The following is a 27563-nucleotide window of genomic DNA, read 5'->3' on the forward strand; positions in this document are numbered from 1 at the left end:
TACCCACTCAGAGACACCAAATTAATGTGGGAGAAATGAAAATGAATTTCAACATGTCCACCCAACCCAAGGGACAACAAATTAATGCAGATAATAGGGTGTGGCATCATTTTAATTTATGGCCAGGATGCCACAAATGTAGAGAGATTTGTACAATTTATTAACAAGATTAATAAATCGTCAAAAGTCTACATTGACACTTTCAATTTCTCTGCTGTTATTCAAAATGTGGCTGAAGACTTTTATAAATAACCCAGATAAGCTTGTAGAAATAAGCAAAATAATACCATTTATTTATAACATAAGGATAATATAAGATGTATACAGTATATGCAAACATATAGACATATATAGATATAAACTGAGGTGTTCTAAAACTTTTGACCAGTAGTGTATGTACAGTATATATAGATATAAATACAGAAAAAGACACTAACACCACAAAACATAAAATTACAAATGCTTAACTTAACTTGAATGCACACGGTGTACACTACCATTATATTAATAAATATCAACAAATAAAAAAAATTCAAATTTAAAAAAAAAAAAAAAAAAAAAAAAAAAAGGGGGCCAGAAAATTTCTTTTTTTCTGTAATATCACCAAATCAGTCAAAACATTTGGTTCTTCTATTGTAGTGGGGAGGGATTTACTCCAAAATACTGACATATCAAAATGTCTTATTTTATTGGATGCCCACTGCCCTAGATTTACAACCCTGCCTGATTTCATCTTTATAACTAAACAGGAAATATTGTTTTGTTGATGAGTGAGCAAATGAGTTGAGGAGGGTGGGTGAGTCAGTTAAATTTGCATTGTTAAGTAAAAGGTAACTATAAAAGGGCCACAATTAACTTCTACATTAATTTACCTGCCAAGGAAGTACCAGGACTGTCCAGAATTTGGATCTGCTTCTAAAGACTTCTGCAGATACTGAATAGCAAAGGTCTCCTTGTTGGCTTTGTCTCCCAACTGATCTACTGTGTGATGCATCCAGCCTGAAAAATAAAGGTAAGTAAGCAGAAATGAAATAACCTCCTTTGTCCTATTTTCAGTTTGGTATTTAACATTAGGTGTTCTTTAATTATATTTATTTTAAGTGATATGAGGAAAATGAAACTCAACAAGAAATTGACTCAAATAAAGGAGGAATAACTGATGGATGGTATCCATTTGTCCATTCATGTATTTTAAATGCATTACTTATTTGTAAATAGTTAAAGTTCAATGTTAGTAAAGACCGAAGACATTTAAGAATAAAATTGCAAATTACAAACCTTTAAGCATTTCACTAAGCCAAACCTCTACAATTCCAAAATAATGATATGAATAAGACTTTGTTTACAACCTCTGTATATATCACGATTATTACTCAGTTTCATCAAAATATAAGAAAGCTGCCTTTATGGGAGAGGATAAAGCTCGTCACTTTGAAATTTTACTTTTGTCATTTTTTTGCCAAATGAATGTATTAAGTAGAATCAGTGTAATGTCTGGAAACCCAGACAAACTAAAATAATGAATTAGAATAGATTTTAAAATTGCAACATAAGTTGTCACATTGAGGATGTCAAATGATACATGACCACTACTTTACAAAATAAGGGCTCGAATAGTACATAACATATGCAATTAATTTTGTTCAGTATATTAATGCCAGAGGCAAACAGACCCTACATATAGGGTACAGTATTTGCTGGGGTAAAACCTCTGAAGAAAATTTGACCATTTCTATTAAAAAAAAAAAATAACACTGAATAGTATCATCTTCAGTTGGTTAGGTTTTAAACAGCTTAACTTTAAAACATTTTTTGAAGAAATCCCATAAAACATTCCAGTCAACGTCTTATATTCATCTAGAACATGTCCAAGAAAAAGGAGGAGAAAAAAAAATCAATTTAACTATACTGCTTTCCTATTTTGGAAAAAAAAAGCACAAGAGATTGATTATGACCTAGCCTTGATGATGATGAAGACGGTGCTGTGAACTTGACATCACATTTAGTAGGCATGATTACAGCAGAGTATGATTCTTTTGAGCAGAACTTTGATGATAAAACCTTTCATATGCTGCTGTGGCAAATAAATACTATTTGATTTCACAATGTGGAACAGAGAAAGATGTGATATTTTCTTGTACTACACATACTATGAAGATGCTTTGAAGTAGGAAACATTACTGGCAATGAAGTCTTAGAAACAACCCTCCCTACTGTAGCACAGAGATGTAGCAAAGAGCAACAATTTTAAGTTTACAAATTGTTTTTCACAGTGAATGCCTTGTTTTATTTTCCTAGAAATTGAAATAATTCATTCATGTGTTCTAAAATAATATCACAAGGCCAATTCTAAACCTCTTCTGTTGTCTTAATATATGTGACAAACCACTACAGACTGGTCTTTTTTGTTTAATAACTTTTAGGTGGTCTGTTTGACTGAATGTATTTGTTACCTAATGCCTTTATTACTATATTGACTGCACCCCTGATTAAACTATGTTTTAGCTTTTGCAATTTGTTTTATTTATAAAGACATGTTCAAGGAAAACTTGCAACATCTGAAACAATGGCTTCAAAATATTAAAGCAACAATTCACTAATGCTGTTCTAAAATAAAATTACAAGGTCACTTCTAAACCTTTTCTGCTGTCTTAATACATGTGATGAACTCCTTCAGACTGGTCTTTTTTGTTTAACACTAGAATCCCTGAAGCCTACGAAAAAAGTTGTAATGCTGGGCCACCTTAACTTCCTTCAGCATATCTGTTTTGCAAATGTGTCAATCTGTACAAGCGGCCTGCTATACAACCCTCACCGACGCAGCTGATGTCAGTTTATCTGGGTGTGAGATACCTTGAGTTGTATAGGGTAAATAATATATCGTTATTTGGAATACATACATTTCATGTGTGTTCCGTTTCTACAATGATCTGGGTAAATGTTGGTTGACAGGAAATGCAAGGCAAGAAATGTTAAACACATAAGTAAAACATAAACCTTTTCCATGTTATAGTAATAATGACGTGAAGTGTATAATATGTGGAGACTTTAGTCAAAACTAGGGGGCTTTGCCCCCTGCTCGCTTCGCTCACCAACCCCCTGTGTTTGGTGTTCTGGATACACACCTTTAAGATTGTTGCTATTTCATTAATTTCACTTTTATTTCAGAACTTACGTAAAAACAATATTTGGAATCCTTTGAGTCCCAATGTGCTGAATCCTTTAAATGAGGTCCGTGAGACGTGTTTAATGACTGTGTACCATAATTCAGGATAGGTTTTGGAATTCCAGCACAGACAAAGCGATCCACATCATCAGCAGTTATTAATTTGTTTTGGAAAGTAAGCAATAAACGCATGTGAGGTAAAACAGCCTTAAAATATTTACATACATCTGACATATCACCTGTGTCCATATATTCGATCACTATTCGCCATTTAGTTATTTCTCAGAGTAATAATTTCTCTTTTTTTGCGCTAATGCAATGTTTACGTTCTTTGTTTGACACTGTCGTTTATTTCTGCTTTCATTTTCTGTATCTTGCTCTGAATGTGTTTCGTGCCCACGTTTTTGTTTGAGTCTTTTGAATTCCAGTTTTCATTATCTGTAACCTGCTCTGCATGTGTTTGGCCTCCTTGCATTATAACCTCTTTATGACGTTTTACTTTGTTGTCTACTCTGTCTTTCACCTACCCCCGGCGTTTTGAACCCGTGCCTGCGGTTTACCGTTAGTAATATGGGTAAGTAATATGGATGATTGCACTTACTGTTAATATGGAGCGTTTTCTGTGGCTGTACTGTTAATAATGCATCACTGTAATGAGATTGACCTATGCTGTATAGTTTGTACGTGTGAGGATGACGTACGTGTAATACGGATCGTTCGTTTATTCTTATTACCATCAGGTGTTGCGCCTGTGTTATCTGTGGTTGTACTGTTAATATTGTATTACTGTAATGTGATTCAAATATGTTGTTTTGTCCGTATTTGTCGGGTGTTTGCTTGCGGTTTCTTAGAAGTGCGTGGATTCTGCTGTGTAGTGTGGACGTTTATTTCAGTTGTGCGTTGTAGGCGAATACGCCTTTCGTAGTATCTGGCGATTTCCGTAGTACAATTCGTTTTCTGTACTATGTCGGGCTTGATTTGTGAACCTTTCTGGACTCCGTAGTCTGTCCCATTTCACTCTGGGGCGGGGATAATGTGATTCAAATATGTTGTTTTGTCCGTATTTGTGGGGTTTCTGTATGATGTCGGGTGTTTGCTTGCGGTTTTTTAGAAGTGCGTGGATTCTGCTGTGTAGTGTGGACGTTTATTTCAGTTGCGCGTTGTAGGAGAATACGCCTTTCGTAGTATCTGGCGATTTCCGTACTGCAATTCGCTTTCCGTACTATCTCGGGCTTGATTTGTCAACCTTTGTGGAGTCCGTGGTCTGTCCCGTTTCATTTCCATACTGCAATTCGCTTTCCGTACTCTCTCGGGCTTGATTTGTCAACCTTTGTGGAGTCCGTAGTCTGTACTGTTTCACTCTGGGTCGGGGGGCTGACTCCTGTGTTTTGTGTGGTGGTGTCGTTGCCTATGGGCGCGTTGCCTCATTTCTTATTTCTGTCAGTGGAGCTCTTTCGGTTTTGAGCCATAATCTCGGGCTTGATGTGTGACCCTTTGTGGACTCCGTAGTCTGTCACGTTTCACTTGGGGGCGTGGGTCTGACTCCTCTTTTTTTGTGTGCTATGGGAGCGTTGCCTCATTTCTTATTTATGTTAGTGTGTGTACTCCGTAGTCTGTCCCGTTTCACTCTGAGGCGTGGGTCTGACTCCTCTTTTTTGTGTGCTATGGGCGCGTTGCTTCATTTATTTCTGTTAGTGGAGCTGTTTCGTTTTTGAGCCTTAACTCCTTCGTTCTCGGTGGATCGCGCGTTAGTTGAGCTGTGTTGTTTTTGAGCCATTACTCCTGCGATCTCGGTGGATCGCGCTGTTTCGTTTTTGAGTTTATGGGCGCATTGCCTCATTTCTTATTTAAGTTAGTGTGTGTACTCCGTAGTCTGTCCCGTTTCACTCTGGGGCGTGGGTCTGACTCCTGTAACCTGCTCTCCATGTGTTTGGCCCCGTTCTTTAACCTCTTTATGACGTTTTACTTTGTTTCCTACTCTGTCTTTTATTTCTGACATTGCTTTATCCTGCTTGCGGCATGTCAGACGGTTCGTAGTCTCTCCTGTTTCGCGCTGGGGCGGGGGGGGGGGGCTTTGTGTGGCGCCTGCGCACGTTCGTAGTCTCTCCCGTTTCACTCTGGGGAGGGGGGCTTTGTGTGGCGCCTGCGCACTATGTCTCCTGCGTCCACGGGCAGGTCCCTGCGTCCATATCCGGTTTACCATTCTCGGTTAGTAATATGGATATCAAATAAACACCTTCACAAAAAGGTATAACAAAACAAGTGCACTTTTATTCAAGAATATAACCAAAGAAAAAGAAGTCATTCAGTTTACGTGTTGTTAAAGTGTGGCTGGTGCAGAGGTAAGAACTGTTGCCTCGTAAATCAAGAGGTTGCGGGTTTGAGTCCGAGCTCTTTCTAATTTTGAATAGTGAGCTGCAAATACCCTGTGAATACCAATCATGTCACATCGGCCTCCATGTATGATGAGTGGCACTGGAAATATTATAACTATATTTTTCCTTATTACTTACTATTAATAATTACCAATAATTATATTCATTTCCTAAAGATCAAATTAAAGTTTGAACAGATTTTTAATGAGCCAAAAGGCTTATTATGGTGTACTATACAGCACCACATAACATCAGAATTTACCTTTTGTCCATTATTTTAACAACAGATGTATGAATATAAACATGCTATAAGGCATTTATCACACTTTAAGCTAACACCCTTATCTTAGTCAACTAAGATATGAATAAATTAGGTCAATTTAAAATTGAATGTAAACACTTCAAGTGTTACATTTTATTAGCTTCACATTGCAAGCAACAGGGTTATTTTTCTCATTTACATATTTTTGGTTAGAAATCCTAACTGTCTCAGGTTTTGGGATGCTCTGTGATAAATTACAATGCTGCACCTGTGCTGAAAACAGTATCAGGAATGGGAAAATGGCAGCAGGCACATACAGGCAAATTTTGGCCAGAGGAGCAAATTCAGTAAAGGAAATCTGAGAATCTTCAGCAGGGTTGGACAATATAACCAAAAAGAGTTGGTGAGAAAAAAATGCATTTTGTTCAATAGTGATGCAGTAAATAATGCTTTATATACTCTACAACAGAAACACTACTTTTCAACTAAAATACAATGTACGAGAATCCACCAAGAACCAAAAGGATCCATCAAGGTTTGTGTTTTATTCTAAGCAAATAAACAAACATCAGTAAACATAACAGAGAACAGAAAAAATTAAAAACAAAAGTGATGGCTCTCAAGCCGATATAAAATAAACTAAATTGATATTTATAATAAACAAAAATGACATGTAAATTAAACTAATAATAAAAAATAAATAAATGTATGGATTTTGACAGGATATCTGACATTAAGGTAACTATTTCTGACAAAGCATCTTGCTGAATTTGTGCAAGACCTGATTGACATTTAGATACATATATTCTCACTGAATCCTGGAGGACTTGAACAATGCACCTTAATACATTATACGGTGAGGCACAATTTTGGTGCTATGTTGGGACTTAAGCATTTGACTAGCCAGAATGAAAGTTTTACAACACATGCTAAAATTGATTGATAAAAAAATTAAAAATTCCTTAATACGTTTACCATTATCAAGGGGTTTAAAATATTTGATAACTATCATCATTTTACTGCTCAACCCTACCTGCCACAATCTAGCAAAACAATCCTATTCTCTATCCGTGGTAATCTGTGGTTTTCTATATCATTTAGAATGCAAAAGCAAGATAAATATGGAATATTTAAAGTGTGAGATTCTATATTAGTATTGACAAATGACATGATTATGGCTTCTTCTGTTAAAGGAGTGACATCAGATATTAGTGTACAGTAACTATAGAACAAAATTTGGTTAATTACAAGGAACTATGTTAAAAATAATGTTTTAAGCTATACAGTAATCCCTCCTCCATCGCGGGGGTTGCGTTCCAGAGCCACCCACGAAATAAGAAAATCCGCGAAGTAGAAACCATATGTTTATATGGTTATTTTTATATTGTCATGCTTGGGTCACAGATTTGCACAGAAACACAGGAGGTTGTAGAGAGACAGGAACGTTATTCAAACACTGCAAACAAACATTTGTCTCTTTTTCAAAAGTTTAAACTGTGCTCCATGACAAGACAGAGATGACAGTTCCGTCTCACAATTAAAAGAATGCAAACATATCTTCCTCTTCAAAGGAGTGCCCGTCAGGAGCATATAAAGTCACAGAGATAGAGAAAAGCAAACAAATCAATAGGGCTGTTTGGCTTATGTATGCGAAGCACCGTGGCACAAAGCTGTTGAAGGCGGCAGCTCACACCCCCTTCGTCAGGAGCATACAAAGAGAGAGAGAGAGAGAGATAGAGAGAGACAGAGTTTGTTTTTCAAGCAAAAATCAATACGTGCCCTTCGAGCTTTTAAGTATGCGAAGCACCGTGCTGCATGTCATTTCAGGAAGCAGCTGCACAAAAGATAGCAACGTGAAGATAATTTTTCAGCATTTTTAGACGAGCGTCCGTATCGTCTAGGTTTGCGAACAGCCTCCCTGCTCAATCCCCCTACGTCAGGATCAGAGAAAGTCTGCGCAAGAGAGACAGAGAAAAGTAAGTTGGGTAGCTTCTCAGCCATCTGCCAATAGCGTCCCTTGTATGAAATCAATTGGGCAAACGAACTGAGGAAGCATGTACCAGAAATTAAAAGACCTATTGTCCGCAGAAATCCGCGAACCAGCAAAAAATCCACGATATATATTTAAATATGCTTACATATAAAATCCGCGATGGAGTGAAGCCGCGAAAGGCGAAGCGCGATATAGCGAGGGATTACTGTACTTCATTAGCTATGTGTTTGGCAGCTGTCATAAACAAGCACTTCTTTGTGACACCTGTTATTTTAGAATCAGTAATCACACTGCATCCAATTCAATACATGTTATCAATTACTATATATTTCCAGGTATCTAATTTTGCCTTAACAAAATATTTTTTTAAAATAATACTGGGAGTGCCCAGTCAAAAATACAACTGGCTTTCCTACTGAATAAGAGAATGAAGGATTTTCTTTGTCTCTAAGTCCTGAAGTTACTGTTAGAACATAAATAGCTTTCAGGGTCAAGAAAAACAAAGTGGAGAGAGAGAAAAATAATATATTACAGAACACAATACTAATGGACTACTGTATTATAATAGTGAATTGTTGTAGTATGATTAAATATCCTTAGACTCAAACCAATTTTTTGTTTAATTTTGGATCACATCCACCCTAACAAAAAGTAAACAAGTACTAAAAATCACTCAATATCTGACAATTTCCTGATCCAATGCAGGACTCTAGTCTGTTTAAGATGGGTTTGGCATTCAGACAAATATCCCATTTATTGGTTACAACACTATTACTTTTTAAAAGGCATATTTTTAATTTTGTGTATTCTGTAATATGTTTAGCTTAGCTGTCCTTGTTGTTTAGTTACCTTTAAGCTAGTGAGAAAGATGCATACATTGGGGTACCACATTAGGGACTTCAAAACAAACAAAACTGGGGACTGGACTGACTTGGTTAGTTTTGATAATTCTCTCACTGATCTGGCTTTGATGTCCCCAGGTCCACCTACAGTAGTTAGCCTATGGACCAAAAAAAAAAAAATCTGTCCACAGAATGACTGGGTTCAAAAGTTTCAAATTTAGTTCCTCATCTCACAGGTGTGATGCCAGAGTTCCAGCAGTTGGCATTACTTTTTTGAATCTGATACATTGATAGATGAACTAGAGCAAATGTGGACAAAAAACAAGGGATGGTTCAAAGTTAATTGTAAAAATTTATTTAACAAAATTTCAGGTTCCAATAAAGTGCAGTGCTGTCTTTTTAATAATAAATTAATCTCATATACATTTCTCTTCTGGTTCGTCCTGCTTCCACCTCAAAACCGGTCCCGCCCACACGGCATTTCTCAATTCCTATTAGTCCTCTTCCAAACCTTTCCTCATGCTGCCTGCGGCCTCCCATACACCTTGCTATTTTCATTATACTGCGACGGTTGTTTCCTAAGCCTTTGTTATAAAATGAATGACAGTATCTTCTCTGTCGACGGGTTTTTGTACAACATCATCTCTATTCCGCGACCCGGCAGCTGCCTGTTCCTATCAGTGGGTTATTTCTTGACACAAAACGGTTGATGAAGGAAATGCACTTTCACTACGACATAGGGCAATAGATTTCGTTGCATCACATTGGGACAGATTTGGAGACGTTCTTCCTGTTGTTCTTTCGAACGCAATTCGAGTTATCACAACAAATCAGGAGTACTATCAATACATGGCAACATCTGGAGTTTATGGTGGTGAAGCTGAAATTCAAGCTCTTTCAGAGATTCTCCATGCTATCATTATCATTTACTTGAAACACAACCCCAACATCCCGCCTTGCATTTACAATTCTGGAAATACTCTCTTCATTTACCTTCTGTACTCAGGACAACTAGACAATGGCCACTATGAAGCCCTCCTACCGATTCCAATCATGTCTCCACAGCAGCATATAATGTCTGATAACACCAACACATCAGTCCTCAGTCACTCTTCTCTTCCACAAAACACTACAGTTTCGTCTACTGGTACAACCTTCCTCTGTGAAATTTGTAGTAAACCTTTCAAAACAAAACCCAACCTTGCCAAACACAAGAAAATTCACTGCAACAACAAATTGTTTCAGTGTCACACTTGCACAAAACATTTCACAACGCAGAACTATCTTCACAAACACACAAAAATTCACTCCACTGAAAAATGACTTGACTCCCACTCCAATAACACATTCTTCCAGTGCGATTCCTGCAACAAAACTTTTCAAACGCGAACCGCACTTGCTAAACACAAGAAAAGGCATTCTTCCCAACAACTATATTGAGTGCCAGAAATGCAATAAGTTGTTCGCTACACAGGACTAAACACAACAAAACTCATTCACAAGTCTTACAACGCGACATCTGCAAAGCAACGTTTCCAAACCAACGCAGTCTCAGCAGACATACACACAATCCTCTTTCCGTTACCACAGGTACTTCTTCACCTCATTCCTGTCTTCCCATCCAAGAGTACAACATTGGGACTCCAGACCAGCAGTGCAAACACTGTCATGCACTATACAGGCCTGCTGAGTGTAATACATCCAACAAGTACTCGAGGTGCTGCCACGACGGTAAAGTAGCTTTACCACCTTTGCAGGAGCCACCTGTATCTTTACAGCAGCTTCTTACACAGCAAACATCAGAAGGTAAAAATTATCGTGAACACATCTGAGAATACAACTCTTCTCTAGCATTTGCTTCCATGGGTGCACAGATAACTCAACCTCCTGGTCACGGACCATACGGTTTTAAAATACACAGGCAAATTTATCACCAAATCTCTCCACTATATGATAACACTTCTATCTCTCCAGGATATGGACAGTTGTATGTTTTTGACACAGCGCAAGCTACTGAAGTACACTTACAAAATAAAGCAAACTCTGCATACAGCGAAAATTTACTTCTCCAGCTAGATTCCATACTCAGAACAATCAACCCCTTCGCTAAATCATACAAACACATGCATGAAATCACTCAGTCCAATCCAACAGCATCTGTACGAATGGTTTTCAAGGAAAACCCCGGGCAGGATTTATGACGATACAATGCCCCGACATGTCACACTGATGTTGCAGTGATTTTCGTCAGAGAAGATGGCAAACCCCCTGTCGAAAGGGATATTTGCATCTATCCCAGAGGCAACTCCTGTAAACAGATTTCCACGCTAAATATGAATTGCGATCCTATGGTTTACCCACTTTTATTCCCTTACGGAGACATTGGCTGGCACAAAGATTTACAACATGTTCCCGATAAAAGAACCGCCAACCTAATCAGGCTTACTCAATGCCAATTTTACGTGTACAGATTCAATGAGGATTACATTTAGTATTTTGCACTCCAGCAGCAAACTATTCCAACAGTACGTCGTAGATGCATATGTTAAAACAGCGGGCGCGCATCTCAACTATCTCAGATTACATCAACAAGATTTGCAAGTGGAACAATACAAAGGACTATCAGACGCACTGCAAGCAAAGGCTGAAAATTAAAAACGGACATGTTAGCAAAATGATCATATTACCATCCACATTTCCAGGAAGTCCAAGATACATGCAACAAAACTATCAGGATGCCATGGCCATAGTATGTAAATTCAGAAAGCCTGATTTATCACTTTCACATGTAATCCTGCTTGGCCAAAAATTCTTCATGCACTGTCGGATACACAAAGACCGGAGAACAGACCTGATATTGTAGTACGAGTCTTTTGGATTAAGCTGTAGGAATTACTTAGAGACATTCTACAACAACATCTTTTTGGGGTTGTTATCTCTTATATTTACGTAATCGAACTTCAGAAGCACTGCCTTCCTCATGTCCACATGCTGTTTACTCTTCACAATAATTCTAAAATAAGAACCAAAGATGACATTGATAAATGTGTCACTGCTGAACTCCCTAACCCTGACCCTAAGTTATTTGAAATTGTTACTAAATGCATGGTACACGGACCATGCGGTACAGCAGGTAATCCAACAGCATTGTGCATGAAGGATGGTACTTGCAACAAGCGATTCCCGAAAGATTACAAGGAACACACGCAAGAAAACATTAACGGGTACCCGAACTACCGCAGAAGAGAAGGGCCAACTGCACAAATAGGCAAGTTTAAAATTGATAATTAATGGATAGTTCCGTACAACCCTTGGATGAGTAAAAAATTCAATACACATACAGTGCATCCGGAAAGTATTCACAGCGCATCACTTTTTCCACATTTTGTTATGTTACAGCCTTACTCCAAAATGGATTAAATTCATTTCTTCCTCAGAATTCTACACACAACACCCCATAATGACAACGTGAAAAAAGTTTACTTGAGATTTTTGCAAATTTATTAAAAATAAAAAAAACTTAGAAATCACATGTACATAAGTATTCACAGCCTTTGCTCAATACTTTGTCGATGCACCTTTGGCAGCAATTACAGCCTCAAGTCTTTTTGAATATGATGCCACAAGCTTGGCACACCTATCCTTGGCCAGTTTCGCCCATTCCTCTTTGCAGCACCTCTCAAGCTCCATCAGGTTGGATGGGAAGTGTCGGTGCACAGCCATTTTAAGATCTCTCCAGAGATGTTCAATCGGATTCAAGTCAAGAGCGCTCTGGAGCAGGTTTTCATCCAGGACGTGTCTGTACATTGCTGCAGTCAACTTTCCCTTTATCCTGACTAGTCTCCCAGTCCCCGCCGCTGAAAAACATCCCCACAGCATGATGCTGCCACCACCATGCTTCACTGTAGGGATGATATTGGCCTGGTGATGAGCGGTGCCTGGTTTCCTCCAAACGTGACGCCTGGCATTCACACGAAAGAGTTCAATCTTTGTCTCATCAAATCAGGGAATTTTCTTTCTCATGGTCTGATAGTCCTTCAGGTGCCTTTTGGCAAACTCCAGGCGGGCTGCCATGTGCCTTTTACTAAGGAGTGGCTTCCGTCTGGCCACTCTACCATACAGGCCTGATTGGTGGATTGCTGCAGAGATGGTTGTCCTTCTGGAAGGTTCTCCTCTCTCCACAGAGGACCTCTGGAGCTCTGACAGAGTCACCATCGGGTTCTTGGTCACCTCCCTGACTAAGGCTCTTCTCCCCCGATTGCTCAGTTTAGATGGCCGGCCAGCTCTAGGAAGAGTCCTGGTGGTTTCGAACTTCTTCCACTTACGGATGATGGAGGCCACTGTGCTCATTGGGACCTTCAAAGCAGCAGAAACTTTTCTGTAACTTTCCCCAGATTTGTGCCTCAAGACAATCCTGTCTCGGAAGTCTACAGACAATTCCTTTGACTTCATGCTTGGATTGTGCTCTGACATGAACTGTCAACTGCGGGACCTTATATAGACAGGTGTGTGCCTTTCCAAATCATGTCCAATCAACTGAATTTACCACAGGTGGACTCCAGTTAAGCTGCAGAAACATCTCAAGGATGATCAGGGGAAACAGGATGCACCTGAGCTCAATTTTGAGCTTCATGGCAAAGGCTGTGAATACTTATGTACATGTGCTTTCTCAGTTTTTTTTATTTTTAATAAATTTCCAAAAATCTCAAGTAAACTTTTTTCACGTTGTCATTATGGGGTGTTGTGTGTAGAATTCTGAGGAAAAAAATGAATTTAATCCATTTTGGAATAAGGCTGTAACATAACAATATGTGGAAAATGTGATGCGCTGTGAATACTTTCCGGATGCACTGTATTAATGTCGAAGTTTGCTCATCTATAAAGTCCATGAAATATCTCTACAAATATGTTCACAAAGGTTACGATGCACCTTCTGTTACCTTATAGCAAGAACATGCTAACGATGACTTGGTTCATAATGAAATCATGACGGAAGATACGTTAGTGCTCCAGAAGCTAAGTAGCGTCTTAGTGAGTACAGTATGTCAGACAAATCTCACACAATTATACGATTACCTGTCCATCTTCCCAAACAACAAACTGTCCTGTTTCGTGAAGGTCTCCAAGAAGAAACCTTAAATCGAGAAGCAACGAGAAAAACCATGCTAACAGCATGGTTTGACCTGAATAAGATGGATACTCATGCGAAATCACTCCACTATATAGACATTTCACACTATTATACTTTCGATTCCAAGGCTAGCATGTGGAAGCGACAACTCAGAAAAAGTAACGCTACAGGTAGAATGCCAATTGTCTCTATTCAAGACTCTGAACTCTACTACTTATGCGCCCTCCTAACACGGTTTCCAGGAGCTACTACTTTCTAGGAACTTAGAACCATAAATGGAAACATATGCAGCTCATTTAAAGCAGCATGTCAAGAGTTATGTCTCGTTAATGATGACAAGATTTGGCATGACACTCTTTATGAAGCTACACAAACTATGATGCCCGTACATATGAGACAACTCTTCGCTATCATTTGTGCTTGGGGAACCTGTCAACGTCCCAGACCTATGGCAAACACATAAACTTGCAATTTGCGAAGACCTGTTTACTAAATATTCCACTGACACTGCCTCGATGTACGCTCTCTCAGAAATAAATGAAATACTCAAGTGCTATGGTATGACTCTTCAACAATTTCATCTCCCAGTCACCGAATTCATCCCACATTATACTCCAACTTGTGTTGACATTCTCCACGAACAAAACGTAGCTTCAGATTACACACAACAACTCAAGGACGATCAGCGAACAGTCGTACAAACAGTACTGCAGGCAATATACAATCCACCTGTTCATTCCAAGCCAATGTTTCTTTCTCGACGGCCCTGCTGGAACAGGCAAGACCTTTGTATATAAAACCCTCATTCATTCTGTGAGAGGCAGAGGAGATGTGGCAATAGCGGTTGCTTCAACTGGAATCGCAGCAACTTTGCTGCCTGGCAGTAGTACTGCACATTCCGTGTTCAAAATACCTCTTCAAATCACACCAACATCAACCTGCAACATGAAGCCAAATACCAACGATGCCAATAATATACTCGAAGCGAAAATTATCATCTGGTATGAAGCACCAATGCCTCATTGTTATGCATTTCAAGCTGTTGACAGACTACTGCGAGATCTCACTCACAAAAATGCATCTTTTGGTAATAAAACCATTCTTCTGGGTGGAGATTTCCGCCAAATACTGCCTGTTATCTTCCGCAGTTCTCGAGCCCTCACCATTGCCTCTTGCATCAATAAACACAGGCTGTGGAACGAAATGAAGGTCCTAAAACTCACAAAAAATATGAGAGCTCTCGAAAGTGAAACTCAATTTGTTCAATGGCTTCTTCAAGTTGGGGAAGGTAAAACTGGAGACACAGCAGATCTACCCTCTCAATGTTTACCACAACAACAAGACCCAGTTGCTCAACTTTATGATGATATTAATTTCTCGACTGACTCCTCAAGAACTTGCTGCAAGAGCAATACTGAGCGTCACAAATGACGATTCTCTACATATTAACAACAAAGTTCTTGATCTTATACAGGGTGAAAAAGTGACCTTCAAGAGTGTAGATACAGTGGTCAGTGACAATCCTAATGATCAACTAACGTACCCACAGGAGTTTTTACACACCCTCACACCAACTGGCATGCCTCCCCATATCCTTCATCTAAAGGTGGGAGCCGTAGTTATGCTCCTCCGAAATATTATGCCATCAAAAGGTCTTTGCAATGGAACAAGACTCATCGTTACCCGAATACATACACATATTATTGAGTGCAAACTGATCGCTATCCAAAATTCTGAAACAATCTTCATTCCAAGAATCTTTCTCCTTCCTTCCGACACCAATCTCCCTTTTAAATTTAAACGCACACAATTCCCACTTAGACTCGCCTTCTCCATGACTATCAACAAGTCCCAAGGACAAACGTTTGCAAAGATTTGCGTTAATCTACAACAAATCTACAAAAACACACTCAACAGACCCCTTGCTCACTTCACCGCAACAGATCAACAATCTGACATTCATGTCTGTAGATACTTATAATAATATGTTTATAACCAGTGTTTCCACAGTGCAAAATATTACAATTATATTATATACAGTTATAAAAACTGAACAATTCATGTGTGATGCCTTACTGGTGCTAATGTTTCTTGAAACTGAGCCTAAACTGAATATGCAATAAAATACAGTGGTTTTAAGCAATCTGCATTGGTATTCAAATCAATATACAGTATATCAAAATTAAGAGAATATGTCTGAACTTGATTGAATTTGACCTCCACTTAACTGCTGAATAATAACTGGGTATGTAGATAAAATCAACAAGGAACTGGAACTATCACTGATAAGGACCACAATCTTTCAAGAAAGGTAAGTATACACCCTAACTTTAGGAACCTTACATTTCACTCCAAAATATCAAAGTAAAAATGGACTAACTGACAAAAATACCATTGACAGGTGGTAACTATAATCTTAAAATGCTATTATTTAATGGCACTACTGGTTTTTTATCAGCTGTTATCCAAAATTGCAGCACTATAGCATCTCATTAACTTGTGTACAGTCAGGTCCATAAGTATTTGGACAATGACAATTTTCATAATTTTGGCTATGTATGTCACAATAGATTAGAAATAAGACAATCATTATGTAATTTTAAGTGCACACTTTCAACATTAATTTAAGAGGTTTACCAAAAATATCATATGAATAGTTTAGGAATGGCACCCATTTTTCTGCACAGTCCCCTTATTTCCAGGGGCTCAAAACTATTTGGATATTTGACTGACAAGACGTTCCATATCCAAGTGTGATCAGTTCACTCATTATTTCATTACCTATCAAGTAGGTAAAAAGTCTGAAATTGATTCCAGGTGTGGAATTTGCATTTGGAAGCTGTCACCGTGAACTCTCAATACGAGGTCCAAAGAGCTGCCGAAAAAACAGTCCATCATTAGGATGGAAAACAATATAAACCCTTTAGAGTGACAGCAGAAACAAGGAGCAGTCAAATCAACTATTTGGTAGATTGTTAAAAAGAAGGAGCACACTGGTGAACTCAGCAACACCAGAAGGTCTGGAAAAATGACAGAAGACAACTGCATTGAATGATTGCAGAATTCTGCCTTTGTTAAAGAATTACCCCTTCATAATATTTAGCAAAACCGAGAAAACTCTCTGGGAGGTAGACCTATCCATGTCAAAGTGTACAACCAAGAGAAGACTACATGAAAGTAGGTACCACTGGTAAACCTCAAACACAGGAAGGACAGATTTGACTTTGCTAGAAAACATTTTTTTAAAAGCCTGTTGAATTCTGCAAAAATTTTCTATGGACAAAGAAAACTAAGATCAATATATACCAGAATGATGGAAAGAGAAAAGAATGGAGAAAACAAGAAACGGCTCATGATCTGTGAGACATGTTCAATGCAGACTTATGGCATAATAATGCATGGTTACGAATGGAAATTGGTCAACAGTGTTTACTGACAATATGACTGCTGGCAGAAGTAGCAGAATGAATTCTGAACTGTACAGGGCTATATTATCTGCTCAGATTCAGCCAAATGCCGCAGAAAAGATAGGACGACGCATCACAGTACAGATGGACAATGAGCCAAAACAAACTGCAAAAGCAAACCTAGTTCTTTTCAAGGCAAAGATGTGGAATATTCTTCAATGGTCAAGTCAATCAACTGACCTCAACCCAAATGGACGTGCATTTCACTCAAAACTGAAAGCAGAAGGTCTAACGAACAGGGAAGAGCTGAAGGCAGCTGCAGTAAAACACTGGCACAAGGCACCACTAGAGTGGAAACCCAGTATTTGGAGATTGTCATAGGTTCCAGATTTAGGCAGTCACTTGTCTGTAAAGGATTTTCAACCAAATATTGAAAATGATAAGTATATTTATGATTATATCAGTTTGTCCTAATACTTTTGTTCCCCTGAAAACTGTGGGACCATGTTTAAAAATGCAAAGCACCTATTGTGATAGCCATGTTTGTCTGTCTGTCTGCTTGAAAGAACTTAGCACCACATGGAACAATTTTGTTGAAACGTGGCAAAATTATTCGGCAAAAAAATCTGTCATGACAGTTCAATTTTATTTTTTACAGTAAAAAAATAGTTTTTACTGAAGTTTTACAGTAGAAGTGTAAGTTTAAAGGGTATTTGCGTGTTCATTTCAGATCCAAATGAATAACTAACGCAACATGAAACAAAATTTACTTTCAAAATATTACGTTTTACTCTTTTTTAATATGGTTAATTACTCACTGTAATGTAAAATAAGATAAATTATTCATATGTAACAGTTCTCATGAAAATAAAAATCTTTTTAAATTGTAAAAACGCATCCCCATATGCGAACGAGAGAACCGCAAAGAGGCTAGCGTGTAGCACAGGCGGGGTTGGGAGTTTGGTTGAGTGAAGCGAGCAAGTTATTAAAATTACACAAATTTTATTCACAATAGAACATAGAAAACATTAAATGCTGAAAGTGAGAAATTTTACTATTTCAGCAAAAATATTAGCTCATTTTGAATTTTAACCCCCTTTTTTTTTTTGGAATTGGGTTTGTGTATATAACATGATAACGCATTAACTTGCCCAGCCCTAAAATATATATATATATATATATATATATATGTATATACATACACACACACACACATTCAGTGCATCTGGAAAGTATTCACAGCGCATCACTTTTTCCACATTTTGTTATGTTACAGCCTTATTCCAAAATGGATTAAATTCATTTTTTTCCTCAGAATTCTACACACAACACCCCATAATGACAACGTGAAAAAAGTTTACTTGAGGTTTTTGCAAATTTATTAAAAATAAAAAAACTGAGAAATCACATGTACATAAGTATTCACAGCCTTTGCTCAATACTTTGTCGATGCACCTTTGGCAGCAATTACAGCCTCAAGTCTTTTCGAATATGATGCCACAAGCTTGGCACTTATCCTTGGCCAGTTTCTCCCATTCCTCTTTGCAGCACATCTCAAGCTCCATCAGGCTGGATGGGAAGCATCGGTGCACAGCCATTTTAAGATCTCTCCAGAGATGTTCAATCGGATTCAAGTCTGGGCTCTGGCTGGGCCACTCAAGGACATTCACAGAGTTGTCCTGAAGCCACTCCTTTGAAATCTTGGCTGTGTGCTTAGGGTCGTTGTCCTGCTGAAAGATGAACCGTCGCCCCAATCTGAGGTCAAGAGCGCTCTGGAACAGGTTTTCATCTAGGATGTCTCTGTACATTGCTGTAGTCATCTTTCCCTTTATCCTGACTAGTCTCCCAGTCCCCGCCGCTGAAAAACATCCCCACAGCATGATGCTGCCACCACCATGCTTCACTGTAGGGATGGTATTGGCCTGGTGATGAGTGGTGCCTGGTTTCCTCCAAACGTGATGCCTGGCATTCACACCAAAGAGTTCAGTCTTTCTCTCATCAGACCAGAGAATTTTCTTTCTCATGGTCTGAGAGTCCTTCAGGTGCCTTTTGGCAAACTCCAGGCGGGCTGCCATGTGCCTTTTACTAAGGAGTGGCTTCCGTCTGGCCACTCTACCATACAGGCCTGATTGGTGGATTGCTGCAGAGATGGTTGTCCTTCTGGAAGTTTCTCCTCTCTCCACAGAAAACCTCTGGAGCTCTGACAGTGACCATCGGGTTCTTGGTCACCTCCCTGACTAAGGCCCTTCTCCCCCGATCGCTCAGTTTAGATGGCCGGCCAGCTCTAGGAAGCGTCCTGGTGGTTTCGAACTTCTTCCACTTACGGATGATGGAGGCCACTGTTCTCATTGGGAACTTCAAAGCAGCAGAAATTTTTCTGTAACCTTACCCAGATTTGTGCCTCGAGACAATCCTGTCTAGGAGGTCTACAGACAATTCCTTTAACTTCATGCTTGGTTTATGCTCTGACATGAACTGTCAACTGTGGGACCTTATATAGACAGGTGTGTGCCTGTCGAAATCATGTCCAATCAACTAAATTTACCACAGGTGGACTCCAATTAAGCTGCAGAAACATCTCAAGGATGATCAGGGGAAACAGGATTCACCTGAGCTCAATTTTGAGCTTCATGGCAAAGGCTGTGAATACTTATGAACATGTGATTTCTCAGTTTTTTTTATTTTTAATAAATTTGCAAAAATCTCAAGTAAACTTTTTTCACGTTGTCATTATGGGGTGTTGTGTGTAGAATTCTGAGGGAAAAAATGAATTTAATCCATTTTAGAATAAGGCTGTAACATAACAAAATGTGGAAAAAGTGATGCGCTGTGAATACTTCCCGGATGCACTGTATATATACACACACACACTCTATGCAGATACTATGTGTGTGTGTATATATATATATATATATATATATATATATATATATATATATATATATATATATATATATATATATATAGATGTATGTATATATATATATATATATATGTATACACACATATACAAATAAAAAAAGATTAGCTAAATAGTGTAACGTTTTCATACACCACTCATTTTTCCTCAAAACCATAAGTCATATACTATACATCTACATATTATTTTTTTCGTCTTCATTAGGAGAATCTTATATATAATTTGCCAGTCTCCTCACTCACTCACTCACGTCCGTCCGAAGCCGAATGCGCAGTCGCCTTCTGCGCATGTCTGAAGCCAAATGCGCAATCGCCTTCTGCGCAGCTCCCGAAAAACCCTACGAGACCAACATCGCAGCAGGCGGCAGATTTACGGCCGCGAAAATTTAAAGAGAAAGGCGACTTCGGCCAACATTGCAGCAGGGTCCGTCCGAAGCCGAATGCGCAGTCGCCTTCTGCGCATGTCCGAAGCCGAATGCGCAGTCACCTTCTGCGCAGCTGGCCGAAAAACCTTACGAGACAGATATCGCGGCAGGCGGCGGATTTACTGCAGCGAAAATTCAAAAAGAAAGGCGACTTCGACCAACATCGCGGCAGGCGGTGGATTTACAGCCGCAAAAATCCAAAGAGAAAGGCAACTTCGATTAAAGCTCTAGAGGCCTGAACGGCGATTTCAACTACAGCTCCAGGCCTAATTATGCATTCATTCAATACACCTACATCAGGTTTGTGGTGCTTATACTTATTACTTACTATTCCACTCGTGCCCGTTTCATCTTACGTTGTCGAAACGGGCTCATTGTCTAGTACAACAATGATATTCCCATGTAAATACCACCAATTTTAACATGAATATGTCAAAAAATGCATTATATACATCTGCTCTGCCCAATTTTGTCCCTTAAGGAATAACTTTGTTACTGCCACTCGCCTAGTCAAATCTGAAGCACAAAGCCTTCTCTTTGCAGAAGAAACTGAGACTTGCTTTTTCTGACCACTCTAAAGCTGTGTTTGAGGCTATTGTGCTGTGAGGTAGCTTTCACACAAGCTGGTGACCCTCAGAAACCTATCTTCTGAATGGGTTGGGACTTTGGGTCTACCAGATCTCTATCAATTTCTTCCAGTTTCTGGTTGCCTTTGGATTGTGTAGGACACCGTACTCACGGATACTGATTTTTTTTTTCTCCTACAATTTCTCTAAAGGAAAGGCTAACACTTGTAAGAGTAATAATGCTCTTGTCTCATTTCATTTGTTAATTGCTGTTTTCTTGCTATTCTCACTGGAATTTACAACTTTCTACAGTGTAATATTGTCCACATAGTACTTCAGAGGGTGTAGTAACATAGTCTGTTCCAACTCTGCTTTAAGACAGACAGAGGGTTTTTAATTCATCAGCAGATGATGGGACACCAGTATATATTTCTTCATACAACTGCAAGGCTTGATTTACTTTAATTGCTGCAGAACATCTGTAGGTTGTAACCTAATAGTTGATCCCTGAAGACAGGCCAATTTGTAATATTCTGAGATATTCTTTTTTCAGTTTTTGCTAACCTAAACTTTATCCTCTGACAGTTTACTGCTTTGCTTATTACCATTTTAATACATTCATTGCATTTCAATTGATTAAATCTGAAGAAAAACTGAGGTGTTCTAAAACTCTTGACCACTAGAGTATGCATATGTGTGTGTGTATGCATGTACTTTATGTATGTGTATATATATGATTAAATGAATTGGCACTTGCAATTTGTCACCATGTGTGAATATGGTGGGTGAGTGGGTAAGTTTACATGCATGTGTGAGTCAAAATACTCACTGTGATGGATCAAAGTCCTTTCCAGGCCTGTTTTTACCTGTTTACCCAATCCTGGTGACAGTCTTTGGCCCAGGCAACTCCGAAACTCAGTCTGTTGTGGGCTACAGTGTCTGCACAATTCTCAAACACACCTAAATATTACACCATTCATACATTTTCTAACTTGTTTAATGTTCACTGTTATTAAAAGAAATACAAAGTATACTGGTAATTGGGAAAAGGGGTCTGCTGCCTAATTATTCTAGCTGATAGATAGCTGAGAAAATGTGACAAGCTACACAAAAAAAGGTCTTACGGATCAGTTTGAGAGGTCAAATTTGGTCATAAAACACAACAGAAATCTGTCTTCTTTTTAACTAATATAATGAATTGGATTTTCGGATGAAACATAGATATGGCTATGATGTTTGAAGACTGCTTTTTGTTTGTATTTCTTTTGCAGCAAAGCAGATAAGAAATCAATTCTGCCCTTGGTTTAATGGCCTCAGCTCTGTAATGCCACGTGCTGTTACAAATGAATAAATCTCTTAGATATAGTTATGGACCACCAATCTAAATCGGTCAAATTTTACTCCAAATGACTCCGTCTCTTCAGAGGTTAGTTCTTTAGTGCAGCAGTGGTGGATAAAAATGAAACGTGAGCCTCTTAATATATTGTAAAAAGAAGAGAAAGACACCCTATCATTTGGGGGTATCATGCTTACAAAAGGGAAGCTGTATTTAATTAATTCATTAGCATACACGGAAAAGTTATTTACTATTTTTGTTTAATTTGTTAAAGCTTTTGTATAGCCATGCTTTAAAGGTAACATTCAATGCCTACTTTAGATGCTATTGTGAGTTCAAATAAAATGAAATTAAAATTATACACTATTTTAATACATCTTTTATCTATTTATTCTCTTGTGCATTGTATGATTACATAGCTACTGACGAGATCCTTGCAGTGATAAATGTGTCAAGTTATTTATTAATTGTTGTGCAGACACTCAAATCAAGTGATTTGTTCAGGCTAAACATCACTAATGTATACTGAATGATGAGGGAATACTGAAGTCTGTGCACACAACCTTCAGACCCAATGCATCTCAAATCAGCCTTATCCATTATAGGATCATGGATGCATAAGTAATGGGGTAGCCCGATGACAACAAATTAACATTCAATTAAATATACATTTTAAGTAAGGGCTGCCAACATTTCTTTTAACTTTATATTAATCTGTTGCAGCAATTTAAATTAAATTATAGCTTAAAGTTCAGATAGTGACATAACCAGAACCTTCGCTTGGTATGTTTTTTCATGCAGGTTGTTTAGAAACTACAACTGCACAAAGTCATAAGTGGTACTTTTTTTACATGTGACATCAGATTCACAGTATACTCTGGGTGTGTGCCTGTATATATTGAGCATGGCAGATGTTTATAACAAGAAAAAAAAAAAAGTATGGTCTGACTACACTATTATTAATTTTGCAACTTGGCTTACATTTCCTCAACTTTTCAATGTGCCATGTGAGCAGAATGTTCGAACAAAAATGTTTAAAAAGTAAAGCCTGGTTTTGCAAACCTGCTCACCTGCAAAGAATGAATGCCTTATGAATATTCTTCTAAGTTGAGCTTTGTTACTCAGTTTTTGTGCATCATTGTAGCTATAATTTCCAAGTGCTTTGTGACAAACACAATTAAGTTAGTCTTACAATATGCTTAAGCAATTTCAGATTTGACTTTTAAGCTTAGTAAACATCAGTAATGTGATGTGTTTCCTAAATTATACTTTAAAAAGTACAAGTTAGCATTTCCAGTTAAATAAAAAAATTGTGTTGGTGTGCTATAATATACAGAATGGCTTTGTGGCAACTCATAGAAGGAATACGTTCAAGTAGATTATATTTATTCACATGTAAGGGTCAAATTTAAATTCTTATTACATTCTTGTTTACTCTGAGAAACTGTTTTAATTGAAAATGTCTATGTTTATGTATTATTTGTTTCATAACTTATTTTATTTAATTGCTGTTTGTTATTAAAATGTTCGATTATAATATTTATATTTAGCATAATGCTAATCTGGATAATTAAGAAAAACAAATTTTAAATATTAAGTAACTGATTTAAATGAATGTATGAATGAACTCACAAAAATGTAACTACAAACACCAAATCATTATGTGACCATAATAGTGACATTTTCCTAGGCTCCACCACATAAAAAAAAAAACATGGAGAACCCCAGTTACTGGATCAGATTTTTGTGTGGAACAGATTAAAACTTAAAAAGTCTGCATGTTACTTTCATTTTAACAAGGAAACAAGTGTTACTTGTACCATGGTTATTTATTAATACTTATTAGGAAAGTTGAAATTGAGAATAATCCTAAATTAGTGCAATTTAGTGAAACCTGACAACCAAATTATGGTAAGATGAAGTGTATTATACTGCATAACTCTGAATTCTCTGAATCAAATCCAACTTTGAGTGGCCTTTAATAAAAATATTAGAAAAAGGAAAAGAAATCATACCACAAGCATATAAAGGATTGAACTTTATAAGTCAAACATCAATTTTAATTCAAAACATACCTCTGTTCTGTAAAATTTCTAACTAAAGAAAACTGAATTTTTTATATGAACCCACATAGGAAAAGTATTTTACAAAATCTACAGAAAAACCTGTTTTATGTATATCAAACTATTTATTGCATGCTCTTTAAAATTTAATAAAGGATATCTTCAGTTCAAGCAAAAAAGGAAAAAAAAACAAATATAATATATATATATATATATGTATGTATACTTGCCTAACTGTTGCAAAGTAGTTGCCTTCACATGTGCAGGAAGATTTTCAGCCTGTAGGAGCTGTTCATAGGCCTCTTTTGCAACATGGTACTTTTTCTGTGAAAAAATATAACACACAAAACTATAGTTTGGCGTTTATTACAATTTCGAATGTTAAAATACTACAGGATATAAAATGTAAGTAAACTGAAATATTCCCTAAAGGTTACAGAATAAGTTTCTTAATAGGTAATTTCTTCACAATCACTGCATATATTAACTTGCCATAAATTAACAAAAAGTGATAGACAACCCCTTATGACTTACCAAATACATCAACACTGTGAAGAAGCAAAGGTTTCAATTCAAGAAAATGTGCCTTTAACATTTAAGGGGCACCCTTCTGATAATGAAAGGAAATGGGAAATAATTATTTTATCACATATTCTTGGAATTATTTTTCTTGAGGTAAGACTACATTTCGTATTCATGTTTGTTCACAGCCTCCGTTGTGAGTGGCGTTTAGATGTAAATAAGGAAGTTGATCAGAACGAGAGCAAACACGTGTCTGACACTATTTAGAGTAATGATGCCTTTCAAGAAAATGGTTTGAAAATGCACATATCCAGGGTGTAAATATAAACTTAAAAAACAAAGGGCTTATTGTTTACATTGACAACCTTATGATTACCATGAGACCTTAACTCTATAGCTTGTAGCGCTTAAGAAGGATGTGAACACTCAAAAGGAAGACCTACTGAATGCAAATATGTAATGCTCATTTCACCAACATGATCACCTTCAGTGGAAGAGGAAAATACATTGTCCCTGATTGCCAACTGCTGTTGCAAACATTTTAGACAAATCATTTCACTACAGCTGCAACTGACAAGGGCTGAAATATATAGCTGTAGAATAATATTGTTGTTAATTAGCAAACTGAATATTGTATAGATCTGCCGTGGGTTGGCACCCTGCCCGGGATTGGTTCCTGCCTTGTGCCCTATGTTGGCTGGGATTGATTCAGCTGGTTGGAAAATGGATGGATGGATATTGTATAGATAAGTAGCTCTTAAGCAGGAGCTCAAGTCTTGTTTATCTTGGTGTGAGGTGCCTCGATTTGAATAGGGTAAATAATAATATATACATACACACACATACACAGTGTATCCGGAAAGTATTCACAGCGCATCACTTTTTCCACATTTTGTTATGTTACAGCCTTATTCCAAAATGGATTAAATTCATTTTTTTCCTCAGAATTCTACACACAACACCCCATAATGACAACGTGAAAAAAGTTTACTTGAGGTTTTTGCAAATTTATTAAAAATAAAAAAAACTGAGAAATCACATGTACATAAGTATTCACAGTCTTTGCTCAATACTTTGTTGATGAACCTTTAGCAGCAATTACAGCCTCAAGTCTTTCTGAATATGATGCCACAAGCTTGGCACACTTATCCTTGGCCAGTTTCGCCCATTCCTCTTTGCAGCACCTCTCAAGCTCCATCAGGTTGGATGGGAAGCATCGGTGCACAGCCATTTTAAGATCTCTCCAGAGATGTTCAATCGGATTCAAGTCTGGGTTCTGGCTGGGCCACTCAAGGACATTCACAGAGTTGTCTTGAAGCCACTCCTTTGATATCTTGGCTGCGTGCTTAGGGTCGTTGTCCTGCTGAAAGATGAACCGTCGCCCCAATCTGAGGTCAAGAGCGCTCTGGAGCAGGTTTTCATCCAGGATGTCTCTGTACATTGCTGCAGTCATCTTTCCCTTTATCCTGACTAGTCTCCCAGTCCCTGCCGCTGAAAAACATCCCCACAGCATGATGCTGCCACCACCATGCTTCACTGTAGGGATGGTATTGGCCTGGTGATGAGCGGTACCTGGTTTCCTCCAAACGTGATGCCTGGCATTCACACCAAAGAGTTCAATCTTTCTCTCATCAAACCAGAGAATTTTCTTTCTCATGGTCTGAGAGTCCTTCAGGTGCCTTTTGGCAAACTCCTGGTGGGCTGCCATGTGCCTTTTACTAAGGAGTGGCTTCCGTCTGGCCACTCTACCATACAGGCCTGAATGGTAGATTGCTGCAGAGATGGTTGTCCTTCTGGAAGGTTCTCCTCACTCCACAGAGGACCTCTGGAGCTCTGACAGAGTGAACATCGGGTTCTTGGTCACCTCCCTGACTAAGGCCCTTCTCCCCCGATCGCTCAGTTTAAATGGCCGGCCAGCTCTAGGAAGAGTCCTGGTAGTTTTGAACTTCTTCCACTTACAGATAATGGAGGCCACTGTGCTCATTGGGACCTGCAAAGCAGCAGAATTTTTTCTGTAACCTTCCCCAGATTTGTGCCAATCCTGTCCCGGAGGTCTACAGACAATTCCTTTGACTTCATGCTTAGTTTGTCCTCTGACATGAACTGTCAACTGCGGGACCTTATATAGACAGGTGTGTGCCTTTCCAAATCATGTCCAATCAACTGCATTTACCACAGGTGGACTCCAATTAAGCTGCAGAAACATCTCAAGGATGATCCGGGGAAACAGGATGCACCTAAGCTCAATTCTGAGCTTCATGGCAAAGGCTGTGAATACTTATGTACATGTGCTTTCTCAATTTTTTTATCTATACTAATAAAAGGCAAAGCCCTCACTGACTGACTCATCACTAATTCTCCAACTTCCCGTGTAGGTGGAAGGCTGAAATTTGGCAGGCTCATTCCTTACCGCTTACTTACAAAAGTTAGGCTGGTTTCATTTCAAAATTCAAAGCGTAACGGTCATAACTAGAACCTCTTTTTTGTCCATATACTGTAATGGACTGCAGCTCGCTGGCCGTGGGAGGCGGAGTTGCGTATCGCGTCATCACGCCT

General features: G+C 38.2%; 1 protein-coding gene across 4 annotated transcripts in view; it reads right to left on the bottom strand.

Moving 5' to 3' along the window:
- Positions 1 to 27563, bottom strand: part of kdm6a (lysine (K)-specific demethylase 6A) — a 573573-nt gene that overhangs the window by 170449 nt on the left and 375561 nt on the right. For all 4 annotated transcript variants that reach the window (XM_028799755.2, XM_028799753.2, XM_028799757.2 and 1 more), the window contains 2 exons: positions 24716 to 24809; positions 873 to 999 (listed from right to left, as the gene is read on the bottom strand). In XM_028799755.2, the coding sequence (XP_028655588.1) occupies positions 873 to 999; positions 24716 to 24809 (221 nt within the window). The remainder of the gene's footprint in view (positions 1 to 872; positions 1000 to 24715; positions 24810 to 27563) is intronic.

This window comes from Erpetoichthys calabaricus, chromosome 4, assembly GCF_900747795.2.
Source record: "Erpetoichthys calabaricus chromosome 4, fErpCal1.3, whole genome shotgun sequence".
Classification (NCBI taxonomy): domain Eukaryota; kingdom Metazoa; phylum Chordata; class Cladistia; order Polypteriformes; family Polypteridae; genus Erpetoichthys; species Erpetoichthys calabaricus.